At 51.0% G+C, this 21,247-nt stretch overlaps 1 protein-coding gene across 4 annotated transcripts; it reads left to right on the forward strand.

Moving 5' to 3' along the window:
* The first annotated feature begins 991 nt into the window (after positions 1 to 991).
* Positions 992 to 19,151, forward strand: Ldb1 (LIM domain binding 1). 4 transcript variants are annotated; one of them, XM_069994875.1, is made up of 11 exons: positions 992 to 1,421; positions 13,674 to 13,776; positions 13,913 to 13,957; positions 14,068 to 14,143; positions 14,244 to 14,346; positions 14,494 to 14,666; positions 15,138 to 15,260; positions 15,495 to 15,578; positions 15,660 to 15,783; positions 16,478 to 16,626; positions 17,321 to 19,151. In XM_069994875.1, the coding sequence occupies exons 1-11, from the start codon at positions 1,397 to 1,399 to the stop codon at positions 17,549 to 17,551; spliced, it is 1,236 nt and encodes a 411-aa protein (XP_069850976.1). In that variant the 5' UTR covers positions 992 to 1,396; the 3' UTR covers positions 17,552 to 19,151. The 4 variants fall into 4 exon arrangements, with proteins under 4 accessions (XP_069850976.1, XP_069850981.1, XP_069850988.1 ...); XM_069994880.1 differs by having other exon boundaries at positions 1,103 to 1,421; positions 16,478 to 16,620; XM_069994887.1 differs by lacking the exon at positions 992 to 1,421 and adding an exon at positions 7,401 to 8,002.
* The last annotated feature ends 2,096 nt before the right edge of the window (positions 19,152 to 21,247 follow it).

A 21,247-nucleotide genomic window follows, 5' to 3' on the forward strand; every position in this document is an offset into this window, starting at 1 on the left:
GGTTGGGGATGAGCCCCTCCCTTCTAAGGAAATGGGTAGGAGAATCTTAGGAGTACCAAGAGGTTTAGGAGAGTTCTCCCTGGGGGAAAGAATGCTTCCTATACAGATTCTAACACTGCCCCCCCCCGCCCTTCCCCCACCATGGTCTCTGTTCCTATAGGTAGGGGGCACTGGAGGCATCTGCTTTCTGTTCTCCGGTCTCCAAAAGAGAGCAGAGAACTGTGGGTGAAAGAAGAAGCAGGGTTGGAAGGAGAAAAGGGGGAAGGGAAAGCGTGTTTGGCAAGAAGTCCTGCGTATCTCTACACGCCCCCCCCACTCCCACCCCGCGCCACCCCTAGTACAACCTACTGGTCATCTGTTGCCTCCTCCCCTTCCTCCACTCCCTCAGCAAAACGCAGTTTCAAGGCCTTAGCCTAGGCTAAATTAACCCTTTTAGCTCCAGTCCCAACTGGTTTAGCAAGCCAGAGAGGAGTGGTCTGAGTCTAGGGTTTGCTAGCTTTAGGATAAATGCTGCTTTTCCCAGAAAGCACTGGGTGGATGGAGCATGCAGCCGAGGTCTCCAGAGTAAGACTCGGGTCTCCACACACAGAGCTAGGGCATGGGGTCCACAGTTCCTTTTTTTCCCTGGGCAGGGGGTGCTGGAGGGAGGGAGAGAGCAAGAGCGCAGACCTTTCTAAACCCGAGTATCAGGGGCACAGACACTCAGTGGCAGATTTCGTCTCCCACCGCCTTCTCCTTCACCCTCCCATTTTGGGGTCTCTGCCTCAGTCTCCTTTTTTTTTTTTTTTTAATAGCTGCGTCACAGGCGAGCTGTTCTGCTGATGGCTCCGGGCCCCTCGCCGCCCGCCCGCCGCGCGGCGCACGCACGCACGCACGCACGCACGCCGTCTCTCCCTGCGCGCTCTCCCGGGTCACTTTGACACGGTTCTCCCCTCCCACTAAGCAGGGCAATTAGCATATTAATAAAGCCCGGCCCTGCTCGGCGGGGGCTGGAGAGCCGGCGCCTGCTGGAGGGCGACCGCGGGCACGAGCAGCGGCCGCGGCGGCGGCGGTGGTGGTGGCGGCGGCGGCGGCGGCGGGGCGGGTGTGCGGCGGCAGCGCACAGACACGCACGCGCACACGCGCGCACACGGACACACACTCCCGGGGACGCACACCCGCGCGCACACACGCAGAGGCAGCTCGCCTTCCTGCCTGGCTTCCTTCCTGTCTGCTCCGCGCCTGACAGGCCTCTCACTGCAGCCTGGGGCCACCCGAACCGGGCTGAGGCCGGGGACCAGGCCGGCGGTGAGGGTAGCGGGAGCCGCAGGCGGCGGCAGCAGCTCATGCCCGACCTGTCCCTGCAAGGGGCGGGCACCGTGACTCGGCTGGGCCCCCAGCGGCGTGCGATGTGAAGATGTCAGTGGGCTGTGCCTGTCCTGGTGAGTGGGGCGCGCGGCCGCCCGATCCCTCCCTCCCTCACCCTCATGAGCCCTTCACCTCTTGCTTGAGGAGAACTTATGTGGGGGGCGTCGAAGGCCGTGTGTGTGTGGGGGGGAGTCGGGAGCTGAGAGGGGTAAGCGGGGCCTCTTTTGAGGGAGGGTTTTCTCATCTGTGTAAATACGTAGCAGCCTTTTACTCGGGGAGGGGGAGCTGAGAATCGCTTGTATGTTTTTTGGGGGGGTGGGGTGGGGTGGGGAAAAGCTAAATTGGGAGGGGTGCGGGGGGGGGGACTGAAATTCCCAGAATTCCAATGTGGTAGCCAATCAAAAGTGACTCTGGACTTTTGACCCCCCCCTCAGGTCATCATAGAGTTGTGATTGGCTGGTTTGGTTTGGCCCCCCCTTCTTTGCTGTCTACAGCCTCATATATACTAAGATCCCCACTCCACCCCACACCCCCGCCCCGCTTTTTCTGAGCACGCTGTTTGGGGGGAGGGATTGATTGTGGCCCATCTTGTCCCTTCCAATTCTTCCTGCCTGTTGCCAGGGAAGGTTGGCTCTCCTGAGGGGCAGAAGGTATCCCTAGGGGGTGCCAGGTAATTGGGCCTTTGGGTCTGGCATCTCTGCCTTAGTGGGAGGGGGAATCTGGCAGCCCCAGATAGACTAGGCAATAGTGAAATGGAGAGAGTTAAGGGAGTAATACTTGAAGACCTCCCCTCCCCCCCCCCCAAGTGAGAACTTTCGGGAGGACCATTATATGTAGACCACTACCTCCTCCAAACAAATATCAGCTCTTGTCAAAGGATGGCCTGTATGTTTTTTCTTATGGGAGGAGGGTAGGTCCTATTTCAACTGCTAGGAAGAAACAGAAAAGCCATGTGACAGAGGGTCTCAGAACACTAATACCATCTCCAAGACTCTAAGTCCCTAAATTGATCCTCTTGTCTGTTGAGAGTCAGCTTTCTCCAGGAAGTCAGTGTTCCAGAATCTAGCCTAGTGTAGACACTTTGCCTTTCCAGATGTCCTGTTCTCTGAGAGGCCAACTGGACCCTTCCCCTAACACACACACACACACACACACACACACACACACACACACACACACACACAATCACCATCACCAAGGGAAGCTTCCAGTGCAGAAGCTTCCTTGAAAATCATGTGACCCAGGCTGGGCTGGGCTGGACATACACTTCAAGTGCCTACCAGCCTGACATTTAAGGGATATGGGGCCCAGTGGGAAGGCTAGGAGAGTCTAAGGATCCTGGAATAACATGATGAAGGAACCCCTGGCTCCTGATGCATAAGTGTGAGGGAGAGGAGGAAAGGAAAGAGTTTGGTCCCATCATTCCTCCTATCAGCTTGGTGTGTATGTTTGTGTGTGTATTTTCTCTTTGTAATTGGTCCATGCTGGGTACTTTAGATCAGATCTGTCCATGCTGTAAGCCCACTTCCAGGTTCTGTCCCTCCACCATACACAGAAGGAGAGCAAAACCAAGGGCTGAAACCTAATCTTGGTTCTTTATGAAGTGTAGAGGATGTGAATGGAGGGGATGTCAAGTTGGAGGTAGATGGGAGACTCACTCTGGGGTTGGAGACCTATTCTTATTCTCCGACCCCTGGGTCAAGTAGGGGGAAGAAGGAAGTTTTTCTACTCTATCTCTGTTAATAGCTTGAGGACAATAAGAAGACCCAGACCCAGGGGTATATATATGTGTGGGGTGGAGGAACTTCGGTCAGTTCCTTTTGTGTGTTTGGTGGTCTGGCTGAAAGAAAAGGGACAAAGATAGCTTAGAATAAGGTATCTATTTTTTTTTTTCTTCAAAGAAGTCTTGTGGATTGATGCTGTGGAGGATGGATGGAGGTTAGACTTCAAGGAGAACCACCTAGGGAGGGGCTTGAGAGGTGGGGAATGATAGAAGCTATAGTGAGAGGCAACTAGAATTGCATGGGAGGGTGTGAGCTCATGTTTAAAACACAAGGGCATCATATAGCAGTCTAGGCCCAAGGACCCCACTACCACCTTGAGCAGCCTTGGAGTGAGGGCCCAGACACCCTGGCAAGCAGCCTGCTGCCTGCCTGCCTGCCTGCCTGAGTCTCTCCTTTGTGCTCTGCTGTCTCCTGGCTCCTCCTCCTCCCCCAGCCCAGCAGAGACAGCACATGCCCCACACATGTGACTGAGGGAAGCCAGAACACACACAGATCCACACACATGCACACGCGGAAAGAGCACAAGATACACAGGCCACACTTAAGCTCCCTAGTGTTTCTGGGGTGGGAAATAGCTTCAGGGGTGAAATGGTCAGAAGCAGGGACAAGCCTTGCTAAGGGGTAACTCCCTGGGCAGGATGCTGAGGGGCCAGGATTTGTGTGGGGTAGCATGTGGCTCAGAAGGGTTAAGGAAGGGAGGAGGGGGAGGGGGAGAGGCAGCAGTGGTGGCGGCTGGAAGCCAGGAGAGGAGGATGGCAGAGCGCCAGGCCAACGGGAGGCCGGGCACAGACAAAGGAAGGGGGGCAGGCACACTAGAGGCCTGGGTCAGGGGCCCCGGGCAGGGGGCAGTGCTGGTGCCTCATTCTGTGGTCTAGGGCTAGCTACTATCTTTTGAGGCCCCCTACAGAAGGAATGAGTCCTCTCCTGCAAGTAGTCAACCACAGCTTTTCTCCCTCATCACCATTGTCATTTTCCCTCTCATACACACCAGTTTTAGGGCCTTTTAAGTCAGACTTGCTCCCTTTATCTGGATTGTTCCTGCCTTGAGCACAAGGGGAATTGGGTCAGAGCAGGAGCAGACTTGCTACAGAAAGGGAATGATGTTTGAATGATAGGCCAGAGCGTTGATACATCTTGTTGTTTAAGGGTCCTCCTTCATACAGTGAAGGGGAAGGCCCCTAATAACGCCTATTTGGCTAGATACACTAGATGGGTTCTGAGCTCTCAGCATTGGGCAGAAGCCAGAAGAATCATACTACTTCACCATCCCCATGTAGACAGTCATTTGAGGCTTGGAAGGGGCAGGGAATAAGAATTGCTGAGATGCCCCAGGGCTAGGGTTGTATAAACTAGGCTTAAAAGTCTAGGGTTCAAACCTCAGGCCTCCTTGGCTATGATCTTTTCAAGTTAGGATATTTGACCACATATGTGTGTCTGCGTATAAGCTGAAGGTACTGCTTGATCTACACGCTTTGGAAAGTATAAGGAAAAAATGACGGGCTGGGAATGTAGTTTAGTGGTAGAGTGCTTGCCTAGCACACATGAAGCCCTGGGTTCAATTCCTCAGTACCACATAAACAGAAAAAGCTGAAAGTGGCACTGTGGCTCAAGTGGTAGAGTGCTAGCCTTGAGCAAAAGAAGCTCAGGGACAGTGCCCAGGCCCTGAGCTCAAGCCCCAGGACTGCCCCCCCCCAAAAAAAAAAAAAGGAATTGCCTTGTTAGTGGGGGAAGAGTATGTGGCCAATCCAGAGTTGGGCTGCAAATTTTCTAGGCAAGTAGGATTATCTTATATCCTGGTGGTAGGCTGTATGTTGCAAGGTCTGGCCAGATATCATAGACGTCAGTGTTCAGGAAAGCTGGGTGTATTATGTGGAGGTGATAAGGAATTGTGCAGGTGTCAGGGAGACTAGTGTGTGGGATGAGTCTGTGTAACAAATGACCAGGTTATATATGGATAGTAGAGCCATGTTTTGGTGTGAGTATTGGAGTCAGGGTGCATATATGTATTCCAGCTCCCAGTGTGTATGGGAATCAAGGTTTGATACAGAGTGTTATATGTGTATCTGTATGTCCAGGGTTTGGGTTTATTGAGGGTTTGAAGTATATCACAGGCTGAAATGTGTATTTATGGTGATTTACATAAAAGTAAGAGATGTTATTTATGTGTGGATAATGCTCAAACAGCCAGATGAAGGTTTTTTTATGTTTTCTTTTTTTGTTATTGTTATATTTTGGGTGGTGGTATTGGGACTTGAACTCAGGCCTTAAACTCTCCCATGGCTTTTTCTGCTCAAAGCTGGTGCTCTACTACTTGAGCCACATATCTCCACTTCCAAATTGTTTCTGGTTAATTGGAGCTAAGAGTCTCAGATTTGTCTTCTTGGGCTGCTTGGAATTGTAATCCTCAGATCTCAGCCTCTTGAGTAGATAGTATTACAGGTGTGAGCTACCAGTAACTCGCTACTATTGCACAGACAACCAATGTGTATGTCATATGAAATCCTGTTCTTGGGATTACGTGTGAATATAGTTGGAAGGAGGTAGTGAGTAGAGGAGACACTCAAATTGTAAAGAAGAATGAAAGTAGCACCCCTCCCAGAGAGAGAGAGAAAAAAAAAAGAGAGAGAGTGAGATTGCCTTCATGAGTGCCAGTATACACCTTCCCTTTCTTTTCTTTTCTCTTTTGGTTGTGGGGTTGGAACTCTGGGCCTGGGCGCTGTCCCTCAGCTCTTCAGCTCAAGGCTAGCACTCTCCCACTTGAGCCATAGCGCCACTTCCGGCTTTTTTTGCTTATGGGGTGCTGAGGAATTGAACCCAAAGCCACATGCATGCAAGGCAAACACTCTACCACTGAGCCACCTTTCCAGCCCTCTTTTTTTGCTTGCTTCTTTTTTTTTTTTTTGTCAATCGTGGGACCTGAACTCTGGGCCTGGGCCCTGTCCCTAAGCTCTTCAGCTCAACGTAAGCACTCAACCACTTGAGCCACAGCACCAATTCTGGCTTTTTCTGCTTATGTGGTGCTGAGGAATCCAACCCAGGGCCTCATGCATATGAGTGAAGCAAGCATTAAACCAGGGAGCCACCTTCCCCGTCCGCCCCCTCCCCATTTTTTTTGTTGGTCGTGGGGCTTGAACTCTGGGCCTGGGTGCTGTCCCTGAGCTCTTCAGCATAAAGCTAGTGCTCTACCATGTGAGCCACAGAGCCACTTCTTTGAGTGGTTTTCTGAGTGGTTTTATTAGAGATAAGAATCTCATGGACTTTCCTGCAGGGAGCTGGTGATCCTCAGATCTCAGTTTCCTGAGTAGCTTGGATTTCAGGCTCTCTCTCTCTCTCTCTCTCTCTCTCTCTCTCTCTCTCTCTCTCTCTCTCTCTCTCTCTCTCTCTCTCTCTCTCTCTCTCTCTCTCTTCCTGTCTGTATCTAGGTTGTGCGTGTGTGTTTCCTGTCTGTATCTAGGTTGTTAGTCCTGGATCACTATCCAAGTTTCAGAAATATATCCTTCATCACCTCTCCCTTCAGATAAAACAGTAACCACTTTCCTTTTTTTATTGTTTTATTTATTTATTTTTAAACCAGCGTGTTGGGGAGGATTCAGGAGCCCTTTTTTAGGCCCCTACTGGAGACCCTCGGATAGGCAAAATTTCCTTTCCTAGCCCTGACAATGCTCTGATTCAAGGGGTGGTAGTGGAGAAAGGGTCTAAGCCCAGGGTTGGAAGTTATTAGGTAGATTGGAGGCCAGGGAAGCCTGGAGTGACCCCCCCCCCTTTTCCTCTAATCAGTGTTTACTGGCTGAAGTCAGAATGTGTCTCTTGTCAAAAATAGCCCCCAGAGCCTCCCCACCCCAGCTGCTCTGGGATTTCACCAGAGAAGTCCAGAGTGGCAGCCCAGGCCAGCTTTCAACCTGAGATCACGGGAGCGATGCAGAGAGATTGGGGGAGGTTTGGCGGGTGGATTGAAGATATTGGAAGTCTGCAAAGGCCAGCCAGCACACTCCTCCCCCTGCCTGTGGCTTTGGCTCCCTTGCCCACCCCTGAGCTTCACGCCTGAGTCTGGAGGGTACAACTCTCCGCTCTCCTCCTCTCCCCCCACCCCCCGCCTCTTTTCCGCCCCGTTCTCTGGACCCAATCCTCTGGATCCCCAGTCTGCGGGTCTCCTCTTTTGTTTTTCTCAGCAGTCCCTCCTCCCTCCCTCCCTCTGCTCTTCCTCCGGCTTGCAGGGAGGGGGCGGGGCCGGCGGGGGCAGCTCCACCCTCCGCCCGCCCTGGGGCCTCATTCGGAGTGAGGCTTGGAGAGGAGCGGGGAGGAGAGGGAGGGGAGAGGAGGGAGAGAAAGAGAGAAAGGAAGGAGCCGGCGGGAGCTGCGTGTGTCTGTGTGCGAGTGTGAGTGAGTGAGTGAGTGTGAGTACCGGGCCGCCCTCTCCCGCTGCCCCAGCGAAGGGGCCCCGTGTCCTGGGGAGGGAGGGCGGGCGGGCTGCTTGGAGGCAGAGGCAGCGAGAGGCGGCGGCGGGGAGAGCCAAGGAGGAGGAGGAGAGAGGAAAGAGCGGAGCAGCCATTGTTGAGGGAAACCTTGCAAACAAAGAAGGCTCTGGACTCCCCGCGGCCCCCCGCCCCCCAGGCCGATTCCCTGGCCCCGAACCCCCGGCCCAGTGACCATTGTAACTTTCCCCCGGGGCTGTGGCCGCCGCCGTGCGGGCCAAGGCTTGGCCTGTGAGTCTTTGTGCGCCCGGTGGAGTGGAGCCTCCTACATAGGCCGGTCTGTCCCACTCGGGACATGAGCGGCTGAAGTTGGCCCCACCTCAGCCCTCACCCCTGCCAGGGTCTCTCTGGGTTTCCAGGTGGTCCCCGCATCTCTCCTGGCCCCCTCAGTTCTCCCAGGTAAGTCTGGGCACCCTGCAAGCTTGTTGGGGGTGGGCGGAAGGCCCTCCTCTGGCCCAGGCCTTGTATGTTGGAAGTGGGAGAGATGCCCAGCTTGGAGAGGCCTGGACTGCAGGCCTCCTGACCTGTAATCAGCCCCCAAAGGGAGAGGGCCTGCCCTCAGGTCAGGCTGGTTACCATGGGAATGCCCTGTTGGAGGTACCCACTTATCGCCAGGACGCAGCTTCCAACCTAAGAAAACTTTGTAAGTTCTGGGCTCCTGTTTTCCTCTCCCATTTCCTAAGGGATCCTAGATTGCTGGGAAGGGGTGTCTATAACTCCAAGGCTAGATGACACATCCTCTCCACTACCACCCCCACCTTGCTCCTACCCTGCTGCTGGGGACCAGCAGCAAGGGAGACAGATGGTCTGGGTGATGTCCCTCCCCTTCTCACTCCCAGCCTCTTGTGCTTTAGCTCCTGGGAGTTGTTTTAGCTCTGGAGAGGTGTTGAGTTTGTTGTGTCCATTTACTGGAGGTACAAATAGAGGCCTCAAAGCTTTTGGGCTTTAGCTTCTTAGAACTGTTACCCAGCCCAAAACAGTGCTTTGTCTAGAGAAAGAAACTAAGGTTTCTGAAGCCCTTTTTTAGAATTGAAGAGAAACTCAGATGTCATACTTTCATTCTCTTCAGTCTTTTTTTTTTTTTTTTGGTCAGACTGGGCCTGGGTGCTGTCCCTCAGCTCTTCAGCTCAACGTGAGCCCTCTTACCACTTGAGCCACAGCACCACTTCTGGCCTTTTCTGTTTATCTGGTACTGAGTAATTGATTCAGGGCCTCATGCATACAAGGCAAGCACTCTACCACTGAGCCGCCTTCCCAGCCCTCTCTTCAGATTCTTAAAGTGACCCTAAAACTAAGGGAGAGAGGTAGTTTTGCTTTTGAGGAAAGGATGGCCTAGGTAGGAGATAGGGGCTAGTCCTGAGAATTTTAGCTCTTGTGTTCACTGCCCAGGCCTATCCTCTGATGTACTTCTTGAGTTTGGACTTCCAATGTGGCCTTATTTGTCTGAGGAGACAACTTGGGGGGCTTGGTGGGGTCTATTCCTTGCTGGAGACACAGGCTCAGTCCAAGACTGGCATGGGAAGGCAGTTTGTGTGGTGCTTAGAGCATGTAGACATGGCCCATGAGAGCTCCTGAATGGGTTGAGGGCCTTTTGTGGCCACCCTCATTCTGCCTGGGGCTGCTGGGTTCCAGCCCTTAGTAGGCGTGTTGGGACGAGCTGAGGATGGAAGCCTGTTGGGCAGGATGAGACACACTCATGTGCAGGCACACACAGGCTCCAACTCTTGGCACCTTCAGGAACTGTGTAGTCTGGGCCCCTCTGGGACCCCCTTTTTGCCCACAGTGTGAGGAGGGGCCTTTGGGGAGAGAATTAAATGACATATTGGCACAAGGTCTTCCTTTGTCTCTTTCCCTCAGGAACAAAATAGATTTTGTATCTAAATTGGGGAGGGGACTCATATACAGCTATTGGGCTACCCTTCCAAATGCAATCAAATTTGGGAAACCTGTGAAAGCAAATATCACTGGGCCTTAAACCTTTGGGACCATGCTTTGGCTTTTCCTTTCTGGGAGGGAGGAGAAGAAACAGAGTACCTGGCTCCTACCCAACTGTGAATTTAACTGTTGACAGAAAATAGTATTCTAGGAACCATATATGCTGCTAGATGAGGTGGAGAAGAGACTGCCTAGATATACATCCATGACTCCTGTCTAGTTACTACTTATCTATAGACTGAGACCCCGGGAATCTAGAATACCAGGCCTCCTATGTTCTACGTGGAAGTAAAATTGGATCCAGTGGAGGCTCCTCCATTTACTGCAAATCTCAAGAAAAAACAGACTAAGGCTTTGGGTTTCTGGTTTGGAAACAATACTCTACCCAAGGTGGGTGTGGGGGCTGGGCTGATAAGGGAGTGGCGGTTGGTGGGAGTGGGGGAGAGACAGAGGCCCAACTGGTTATCTGGTGGGCGGCACCCCCCTTTATCTTTCTATCCCCTGCCCTCCTAAAACTTTGAGGGTGGAAGAGGGATAGAGAGTTTTCCCAGTCTCCCTTTGTCCACCCCACCTGGGTTATTTGAGAGCAATAAAAGGGTCAGATGGTAGTTGATGATATGGTAATATCTGGGTTTGGATCCATTCTGTCAGGTAGTAGGTTTGAGTTTTTTTTTGGGGGGGGGGGGAGGGCAGTTGCGAGTCTTGAATTCAGGGCCTAGGCACTGATCCTGAGCTTCTTTTGCTCAAGACTAGTGCTCTACCACTTTGTGCCAAAGCACCACTTCCAGTTTTTGAGTGGTTAATTGGAGATAAGATTGGGGGAGGGGGGGATGGAGGGCCACCAGCTGGTTGGCTTCAAGCTGTGATCCTCAGATCTCAGCCTCCTGAGTAGCTAGGATTACAAATGTGAGCCACAGGCACCCAGCTAGATAGTTGTTTGTTTGTTTTGGCCATTGTTCCTGAGTTCTTTTTTTTTTTTTTTTTTTGCCAGTCATGGGGCCTGAACTCTGGGTCTGGGCTCTGTCCCTCAGCTCTTTAGTGCTCTACTACTGGAGCCACAGCGCCACTTCCAGCTTTTTCTGTTTATGTGGTACTGAGGAATTGAACCCAGGGCCTCATGCTTGCAAGGCAAGCACTCTACCACTGAGCTACCTTCCCAGCCCACTGTTCCTGAGTTCTTTTGCTCAAGGCTAACACTCTACTACTTGAGCCACAGAACCATTTGTAGCCCTTTTCTGTTATTGTGGTACTGAGGAATCTAACCTAGGGCTTCATGCATGCTAGGCAAGCACTCTACTACTAAGCCATAGATAGTAGTTGTTTTTCTTTTTTTTGGGTTTTTGTTTTGTTTTGTTTTGTTTTTTTTTGTCAGACACAAGGCTTGAACTCTGTGCCTGGGCGCTGACTCTCAGCTCTTCAGCTCAAGGCTAGCACTCTACCACTTGAGTCGTAGCATAACTTCCGGTTTTCTGGTGGTTTATTGGAGATTCTTTTTTTTTTTTTTTTTCTTTTTTGGGTCCAGTTGTGGGGCCTGAACTCTGGGCCTGGGCACTGTCCCTCAGCTCTTCAGCTCAAGGCTAGCACTCTACCACTTGAGTCACAGCACCACTTCCGGCTTTTTTCTTTTTTGCTTATGTGGTGCTAAGGAATCGAACCCAAGGCCTCATGCATGCAAGGCAAGCACTCTACCACTGAGCCACCTTCCCAGCCCCTGGAGATTGTGTGTGTGTGTGTGTGTGTGTGTGTGTGTGTGTGTGTGTGTGTGTGTGTGTGTGTGTGTGTGTGTGTGTGTGTGTGTGTGTGTGTGTGTGTGTGTGTGTGTGTGTGTGTGTGTGTGTGTGTCATGGGGCTTGAACTTGGACCTGGGTACTGTCCCTGTGCTCTTCAGCTCAAGGCGATAATGCTGGAGCCACAGTGCCACTTCCTGTTTTCGAGTGGTTTATTGGAGATAAGAGTTTCATGGACTTTCCTGCCCGGGCTGGCTTTTTACATGATCCTCAGATCTCAGCCTCCTGAGTAGCTAAGATTACAGGCGTGAGCCATCAGCGCCTGGCTTATTGGAGATTCTTATGGACTTTCCTGCTCATGCTAGCTTTGAACTGCAATCCTGAGATCTCAGCATCCTGAGTAGCTAGGATTACAAGTGTGTGCCACCGACTCCCTCCCGGTGATCTTAGATCAAAAACCTTTATGATCTTTGGGCAGATAAGTTGCCTCACCCATACAATAAGAATGTTGCTTTGGCTGGGCTATTCAGAAGGCTGAGATCTGAGGACTATGGTTTGAAGCCAGATTAGGGAAGGAAAGTATGTGAAACTCTTTTTTATTTTCTTTCTTTTCTTTTTTTTTTTTTTTTTTTTTGTCGGTTGTGGGGCCTGAACTCTGGGCCTGGGTGCTGTCCCTGAACTCTTTTTTTTTTCTTTTCTTTTATTTGTGAACATACTGTACAGAGGGGTTACAATTACATGGGCAGGATAATGCATACATTTCTTACCAAGCATTGCAGCCTCCTTCTTTTGTTTACCTTTCACATCCCTTCCCAGCCTCCCCCCTGTCCCTGAACTCTTAAGCTCAAGGCTAGTGCTCTACCACTTGAGCCACAGTGCCACTTCTGGCTTTTTCTGTTTAGTTGGTGCTGAGGAATCGAACCCAGGGCCTTATGCATAGAAGGCAAGCATTCTACCACTGAGCCACCTTCCCAGCCCTTGTGAAACTCTTACCTCCAATTAACTACCAAAAAGCTGGAATTAGGAAGAGCACTATTCTTGAGCAAAAAGAAACTCAAGGACAGCACCCAGGCCCTGAGTTCAAGACCTAGAGCCAGGACCAAAAAAAAAAAAAAAACTGGAATTGGAGCTGTGGCTCAAGTGGTAGGATGCTAGACTTGAGGGGGGAAAAACAAAAACAAAACTCAAGGACAGTGCCCTGGCCCTGAGTTCATGCCCCAAGGCCAGCCATCGTGAACACACACACACAAATACAATGTTGCATGAACACTGCTACCTTACAAAGTTGTGATAATTAAATGAAACTAGATAAAAAAAGGGGTTATCAAAATTCTAAAAATGGTTGTATGTTCATTCTATGATTGCTTCTCATCTTCAGTTTCTCTTTTGCCATTCAATGTTCAAAGAAACAGTCTTGAGTATGGGCTAGGATTGGGGCCGAATAGTCCCAATTTATTCTCTCTCTGTCTCTCTCTCTTCTCTTTTTCTCTTTTAAGAGTCTTTGTGCATGTGTGTATACTGATACCCATGAGAGCTTTAATTCAAGGCTTTGTTTTCTCAGATGTGTGTGTGTGTGCGTGCGTGTGTGTGTGTGTGTGTGTGTGTGTGTGTGTGTGTGTGTGTGTGTGTGTGTGTGTACATACCAGTCCTAGAGTTTAAACTCAAGACCTCAACATCTGTAGCTTTTTTTTTTTTTTTTTTTTGCTGAAGCTAGTACTGGTTTTTGGCTGGTCATGGGGTCTGGACTTTGGGCCTGGGCACTGTCTTTCAACTCTTCAGCTCAAGGCGGCTAGCGCTCTACCACTTGAGCCACAGTGCCACTTCTGACTTTGTTTCTCCTTATGTGGTGCTGGGGAATTGAACCCAGGGCCTCGTGCATGCAAGGCAAGCACTCTACCACTTGAACCACCTTCCCAGCCCCCATTCTGGCTTTTTGGTAGTTAATTGGAGATGAGTCTCGTGGACATTTCTGACCAGGCTGACTTTGAACTATGATCCTCAGATCTCACCAGTAGCTAGGATTACAGGTTTGAGCCACTGGTACATGGCTTCACTCAGTTTTCTTGCTGACCTACCACTTAGCCCTGCCTCCATGGTTAATTGGAGATAGAGTCTCTAAGACTTCTGCTTAGGTTGGCTTCGAACTGTGATTCTCCAGGTCTTAGCTTCCTGATTAGCTAGGATTACAGGAAATGAGCCACTCGCCTCTGGCTGCCCTCAGTTTCTTAGTTAAACAAGATGAGAGCCATTTTGAAGAAGTAGTAAATGCTTCCTCCCCCTGTATACCCCTCCCTTGGAACCAGGCTAGAGGGACTCCAAAAGATCAGTCTGAATCCACATGGTCTAGCAGGCTTCTAGGAGAGCCCCCAAGAGGATCCCAGGGAATTCTCTTTTCTCTTGCTTTTTAGGTTGTTCCTCAAAGTCATTCAAGCTGTACTCGCCGAAGGAGCCCCCGAACGGCAACGCCTTTCCCCCCTTTCATCCCGGCACCATGCTGGATCGGGATGTGGGGTGAGTCCCTTGGTTACTTCTTAACCTTTCTCCCTTTGACCATGTAGGAGCCTCCTACCTGGAAGGGGAAGGGGCTGACCCCCCCTTAATATTTCCTATCTCCACCCCTATTCTCATGGCTTCTTCCCTTACACAGCCCAACTCCCATGTACCCGCCTACATACCTGGAGCCTGGGATTGGGTAAGTGGAGTCCTGCAGGAAGTGAAGTGCTTTTCATCACCTGGGTAAAGGCAGAAGGGAAGCAGTGGGAAGGCTCTGCTCCTACCGACCTCCCCTCTTAACTTTTCCAGGAGGCACACACCTTATGGAAACCAAACTGACTACAGAATATTTGAGCTCAACAAACGGCTTCAGAACTGGACAGAGGTTTGGCTAAGGGAAAAGTGATAGGGAGGATGGAGTCTTATTTGGATACTCCTGTGGGAGGTCTTATGACACATATACTCTTTCTGTGTGTGCTCTCTAGGAGTGTGACAATCTCTGGTGGGATGCTTTCACAACTGAGTTCTTTGAGGATGATGCCATGTTGACCATCACTTTCTGCCTGGAAGATGGACCAAAGAGATACAGTGAGTGCTTCTGGGGGTTGTGTTTTGAGGTTGTATGGTCTGATGGTGGGTCTGGAAGTGCCATGAGATCCATCTTGGCAGGGAAGGTATCTGCCTGACCCCCCTCTTTGAGGTCCCTCAGTCCTGAAAAGTGTCCCATCTCTACAGCCATTGGCCGGACCCTGATCCCACGCTACTTTCGCAGCATTTTTGAAGGGGGTGCTACGGAGCTGTATTATGTCCTTAAGCACCCCAAGGAGGCATTCCACAGCAACTTTGTGTCCCTCGACTGTGACCAGGGCAGCATGGTGACCCAACACGGCAAACCCATGTTCACCCAGGTCAGCAACCCAGCAGGATGTGGAACACCCGGGCACCTGGATTTGATTTCTTCTCTCCCAACATGTACCCAGCTGTTTCTTAAGAAGGAATAATGAAAAATGGTCAAATTAAAAGGGAGGGCAGGCATACTGCAGCATTCAACAGACATTTATTTGATTTGTGTCCGTTTTCTGGGCCTCACGGGTATACAGCAAACAAGAGCCTGCCTTCATAGCATGAATGTATCCCTGCCTCATGGGAGAAGGACAAGGATCTTTTAAGCATTGCAACTATGCATGTGTACAGATAGGTGTATGTAAGGCCAGCTATGGGAGGCGCATGGGATGGGGTGGGGTTGCTGTGATAGTTTTATACCTAGATTGATGTGCGGATAGCAGAAGTGTATCCAGTGGGAGCAAAGGACAGAACTATGACAGGCATGTTTTCATGTGTGTGGGGAGGGGACAGGGTTGTGACAAGCCTGTCCCCAGGTGTGTGTGGAGGGCCGGTTGTACCTGGAGTTCATGTTTGATGACATGATGCGGATAAAGACATGGCACTTCAGCATCCGACAGCATCGAGAGCTCATCCCCCGGAGCATCCTTGCCATGCATGTGAGTTTGGGGCAGGACCCAAAACAAGGGGTAGGGAAAGCTGCCAGAAGGGGAGACTGGGTCTGTCATTTCATGATCCTGACTTGGAGAGAAGAGGAGGGTTTCTTCATCTGAAACACATGCTTAATGTTAATACTCCCTCTTCTCAGGAGAATCACAATGCTCAGATGAGCAGTGAGGATGGTGAGCAGATGCAATCCAGGTGCTAATGTTCTTGTCTTTCTCCCCATCTAGGCCCAGGACCCCCAGATGTTGGATCAGCTCTCCAAAAATATCACCCGGTGTGGGCTATCCAATTCTACTCTCAACTACCTCCGAGTGAGTTTGTGGTACCCATTTCTGCCCCATCCTGTTTGGTCACAGTCTCATATCTCTTGACATGCTCTTATCTACTTCCAGCTCTGTGTGATACTTGAGCCCATGCAGGAGCTCATGTCCCGCCACAAGACCTACAGCCTCAGCCCCCGAGACTGCCTCAAGACCTGCCTTTTCCAGAAGTGGCAGCGCATGGTAGCACCTCCTGGTGAGTGCCTTTCCCTGTCCTTACTAGGACCTGATGCAGTTTTCCTTTTTTTTTTTTTTGTCGGTCGTGGGCTTGAACTCTGGGCCTGGGCGCTGTCCCTTAGCTCTTCAGCTCAAGGCGAGCACTCTACTACTTGAGCTACAGCGCCACTTCCGGTTTTCTGGTGGTTTATTGGAAATAGGAGTCTCACGGTCTCTCCTGCCCGGGCTGGCTTTGAACCGCGATCCTCAGATCTCAGCCTCCTGAGTAGCTAGGATTACAGGCGTGAGCCACCAGCGCCCGGCCTGATGCAGTTTTCCAAGGCTGCATTTTTTTTTTTTTTTTTTTTTTTGCTTTTTGGTCAGTCATGGGGCTTAACTCAGGGCAAGGACACTGTCCCTGAGCTCTTCTTGCTCAAGCACTGTACAGCTTTGGGCCACAGCACCACTAACAGTCTCAAGTCTCAGATTCTTCCCTGCCCAGGTTGGCTTTCAACCGCCATCCTCAGATCTCAGCCTTCTGAGTAGCTAGACTTACAGAATGAGCCACCAGCACCCAGCTTTGAGGCTGCATTTTTATCTTCTTATCAAGTTCTCTGTCCCTTCCTTGCTCTTGGGGCTACAAGACCGAGGATGGGGCAGGCTTGGGCTTCTCCCAGAATGGAGAACTGGGGATCCAGGGCCCTGTTCCACTTGAGTTTCCTTTCCTGGCACAGCGGAACCTGCACGGCAACAACCCAGCAAACGGCGGAAACGGAAGATGTCAGGGGGAAGCACCATGAGCTCAGGGGGCGGCAACACCAACAACAGCAACAGCAAGAAGAAGAGCCCAGCCAGCACCTTCGCCCTCTCCAGCCAGGTACCTGTAAGCATCTCGGCTTTCTTCTCTCTTCTGGGCTGCCCCACCACTCACCCCTGACCCATATCCAGGCTTCAGCAAGTTAGCAGGCACAAAAGCAAAGACAGTTTTCCCCAGTATACTCTGCCAGCATGAGCTGACTCTTTTCACTTAAGAGAGAATCCTTGGCAGGCACATACATAGTTAGAATCACAGACTCAGCCACAGCACATAGAGTATAAAAGGAGAGAGAGACATTCAGGACAGACAACCACAGGAACATATTACAGAAATACACTCACTGATAGAGGAATATTCAGTCTTGAATGCGGCTGTAGATCTAGAGTACACATGCATCCACACATACTGCCCTCCCTCTTGGTTTTGATCTGTTCCCTCTCTCTGACATATGGACAGAAGTTTAGGAGCCCATTGAAATCTTGAGTGAGATGAATTAGGAAGCTAGGGAAATAAATTGATATTGTTTCCTCCCAGAGTCTAATGGATATAGGCTAAGAGCTGTGATGCTCTAGAGTCCCTCAGTGAGAAGAATTCCAGGAGCTGAGGGAGTCAGAGGAGTTGGGGTTTTAAACTTGGGAATGAGGAGGGGGAGGGAGGTGTTGAGCTTCTAGGATGGGTATGGGGGTTCTGGGGATATCTACTGCCCTGGGCCGGGCGAGCCCCTGCCCCGATTATGTTTGGGGACCTCCGCCACTCTCAGGATGTGATGGTGGTGGGGGAGCCCACCCTGATGGGCGGGGAGTTCGGGGACGAGGACGAGAGGCTCATCACCCGGCTGGAGAACACCCAGTTTGACGCGGCCAACGGCATTGACGACGAGGACAGCTTTAACAACTCCCCTGCACTGGGCGCCAACAGCCCCTGGAACAGCAAGCCTCCATCCAGCCAAGAAAGCAAATCGGAGAACCCCACGTCACAGGCCTCCCAGTAAAGGCCCTGCCATGGCCACCCAGCACTCTGCCTGCCTGTCCTACCCCTTGCAGCCCCAGGGAGCAGAAGACAGAATGAAGAGACTGGGCATCTAAATGGGCAGCCTCCATCCACCCACTTCAGGGAGGAACTGACTCACTGGGGGCAGGTGCCAAGATTTGCCCCCCAGTGACCCTGGGTTGGGCTGGCCCCTGCAGAGCCTTTTGGGGGAAGGGGGTACTCATGTGGATGCCTACATGGACCCTGGGCCTCAGAAATGTTCTGACCCTTCTACCCTATCCCTAGGGCATTTGCCTCCATTTTCACCCCAGGTTCTGGGTTCCCTACCCTCATGACTTTACCCCCTTTCAAGCCTGGGGTGGTCTGACCCACAGACCTTAGGGGCCTAGAGTTTTGGGGCTTGTTTGAATGCCCCTACCCCTAGGCGGCTGCTCTGGGTTCCTTCTCCCTTCTACCACCTGTCCCAGCTCCCAAGTTTTTAAAAAAATAATATTATTAAAAATATAAGTTAAAAAAATCATTCATGTTTCCCCGTTCCCCATTAAAAACCCAGCTACCTCCCTCCTCCTAGAAAACAGGGCGAAGGTGGGGGGACTAGGAACCAGGTGGGGGTGAGAGTGGGGACAGGAGGGTATGCATACTGTTTTATATACTTTGAGAGCTTCAGACCAAGGAGACACTGCCATCCCCCCTTTTTCTGTGGGGTGACTAGAGTCTAGGAAGGCCTGCCATGGTGTGGGGGTGAGGTTACTGATGGCCACATCTTTGTGACAACCCCTGCTGTTGTCTGGACCCTGGCCTTCCCTCCTAGTGCTTGTGACTCTTAACCCCAGCCTCATTCTCCAACCCTCATGATGTGTGTATTCTTTACAGTTCTCCACTAGAGCAGCTGTCTTGGATGGAGGGAGGGGAGGCTTCCTCCCCTTGGATGGGGGGCGGGAAGGGAGCAGCCTTGTTTGTTGCTGTATTTTTTTTGTTTTGTCTCAGTCATGCAGGTATGGGATAGGAGAGAGGGTCTGGGTCCACTCCTCTCAGAATCCCCTTCTGCAGCCTTTCAAACTCCTATATAAAACTAGCTTCCTTCCACAGAGGGGGAGGAGCCTCTGAGGACATCTTAGCTCTAAGCCCACCAGGGAGAAATAGGCCTCTGTCCCCTCCTCAGCTGAGGTAGATGTTCTTCATCTCCCATTACCTTCCCCCTCTCCCCAAAGGGAGGAGGGGCAGGCAGGATCTTCATCTCTTTTTTACAGTTGAACATGTGGAGGTTCAGGGCCAGGGGAAAGCCAAGAGCGGGGTCCCCTAAGGCTGGGCCCAGCTCATGGATGGCTTTGCTGCCTTTTCCTGTGGCCTGTCCCAGAATGTGTCAGTCCCACCTCTCTCCGCACCCTTCCCTTGGGAGTATGGGGCCCCCCAAAACCTATTTTCTCCATTCTAGCCACACTTGGGGGAGGTTACTGCGGCAGGAGCTGAGGGAAGGGGTAGGGAAGGTACATGTCTCCACCCCAACTGTAATGCCTTTTTTTTTTTTTTTTTTTTTTTTTTTTTTTGGCCATTTGAGTCATGTATGGTACCAATCAATAAAGAGACTTTCTGGTTTGAGAGTGTCCTGGTTAGTCTTTGATGCCAATAAATACTCTTGTTAAAGGCAATCTTTCCCCTATCCTTGGAGTTCCTGATAAGGATTTCCTTCAGTTTTGTAGTGATGGTTCCTTGAATTATCCTCTCCTTCACCCTAGGCCCCAAAGTTTGTGCCCAGGTGTCACATTTGGCTTTCCCTACCCCCACCCCCAACTGTTGTCTCTCACCTCTAGATGAGGTTACCAGACATGTGGCTCTCCTGAGAGAGAGCTGGAATTAGATGGATTAGATGGACTCTATTGTTGAGGGATTGTGGGGGGAGGGGGGAGCGTGGGAGGGGCAGTGGGCAGAGTGGCACATGGTCCTTGCTTAGGAGACTTGAGTCTGAGGATCTTGGGCCGTTTAGAGTGCCTAGAAGACTTTGTTTCCTGTGAGATTCTTACTTACCCTAGCCTTACCTGACGGCCCCCAGCCTGTCAGCCTTGCTGAGAACTAAATTAATTGCAGGGGTTAAAATGAAGTCCCTGGATGGAGGATTAAGAGAGGAACAGGATTGTTTATCTCCTGCTGATTCAATGGGGACACCTAAGGTTTACCTCTAGAAGGAAAGAGGAATTAAGCACTTTCAGATTCATTTCCAAGGAGTTAAATGTCTCCCAGGTCCCCTCTGGACCACCACTAGAACATTATCAGAATGAGGAGAGCTTACTATGAGTTGGAAATAGGGGTCTTGGCCTCTGTAAACCCCTCTACTAGGCGTCGGTGGCTCATACCTGTAATCCTAGCTACTCAGGAAGTTGGGATCTAAGGTTCAAAGCCAGCCCGGGAAGGGAAGTCCTTGAGACTTATCTCTAGTAAGCTACCAGAAAACCAGAAGTAGTGCTGTGGCTCAAGTAGTAGAGCACTAGTCTTGAGCTGAAGAGCTCAGGGACGGCGCCCAGGCCCAGAGTTCAAGCCCCATGACTTGGTGGGGGGGTGCGGGGGAGAGAACTACCTAGTGTCCCTTGTTTTCATTCCAGTCAGGGAAAGCTGAGGCCTCAGACCATTACCCCATTGAAGTGTCCAGATGAAAAGTAAAGCCTGATAGACCTACATTTCCACCTCATCTCCCCAGCTGACAGGAAGACACCGCAGAGGAAAGAATTTTCTGGCCTACCCCAACCTCCAATCTACATGGTTTCCTTGGCAGTGCCATGGTTCCAGCCCAGCTCATAGCCCCAGTGCCTCAGAACCCATGGACTGTACTTGTACCACCTCCCACTTTCCTGTAGGCCTGGGCTGACATTTACCAGTCAGCTGCCTCCACCAACTCACCTTGAGAGTTTCAGGTAACACCTCTAGTGGGCTGATGTCTGGCACTGGATGCACATCTGGGCTTTCTGTCTTATGTATGTGCCACTTTATGTATGCATGTGATTGCCGAGCTAGGAGGGGACTTGCAAATATATGTGTAAGTGTGTAGGCATGTGTATATATGTGTGTATGTCCATGTGTGTTAGTGAAATAATCTCTTCAGTTAGTCTTCATTGAGACCTCTCAATGAAAGATGGAGATTACTGGATGGAAGTGGAGGCTGTACATAATGAGAATATGGTAAGTGCTTGTCTTGGCAATGAGATTGTGTTGGGTTATTGGCTGCTGGGTAGTGGTCGTATGATTGGGTTGGGTACTTTTCACATCCTCTACATGTGGGTATTGGGGAAGAGATTGATCTTCAAGCAGAGCAGGGGACTAGGAATAAGTCAGAGAGATGGGAATTCACTATTTGAATTCATGAAACAGTGAACTCATGATTTCGCTGGAACCTCAGATCCATTTGCTACCAGCAGCCACACTGGTCAAGGCCCCTGATGAAGAGGAATTAACTGAGGTGAAGGAAGCCTTCATCTCCAAAGCCTTCATCCCCTCAATTTTCAGGTGTTGGCCCCAGCACACTGCTAGAGAATGTGTCCATCCAGCTAGGGGCCCTGAATGTAACTCAAACCTCTGTTCTTTCCTTTTGACCTCCAAATCAGCCTGATCCATCTCTCCTGTTTTTGGCTTGGACTCATCCAGCTTGAGCTCTAGTCCCTTTCCTAGGAACCTCATATAATCTAGCTCAACTTCTAGCTCCTTCCCC

The sequence above is a fragment of the Dipodomys merriami genome, unplaced genomic scaffold (genome assembly GCF_024711535.1).
Source record: "Dipodomys merriami isolate MVZ:Mamm:240054 unplaced genomic scaffold, mDipMer1.0.p SCAF_102, whole genome shotgun sequence".
Lineage (NCBI taxonomy): Eukaryota > Metazoa > Chordata > Mammalia > Rodentia > Heteromyidae > Dipodomys > Dipodomys merriami.

Coding starts and splice junctions, on each gene's coding strand:
- Ldb1 (XM_069994875.1), top strand. CDS start 1,397: ATGTCAGTGGGCTGTGCCTGTCCTG. Junction 14,347..14,493: donor AGATGGACCAAAGAGATACA/GTGAGTGCTTCT, acceptor CCATCTCTACAG/CCATTGGCCGGACCCTGATC. Junction 16,627..17,320: donor CCCTCTCCAGCCAGGTACCT/GTAAGCATCTCG, acceptor CGCCACTCTCAG/GATGTGATGGTGGTGGGGGA.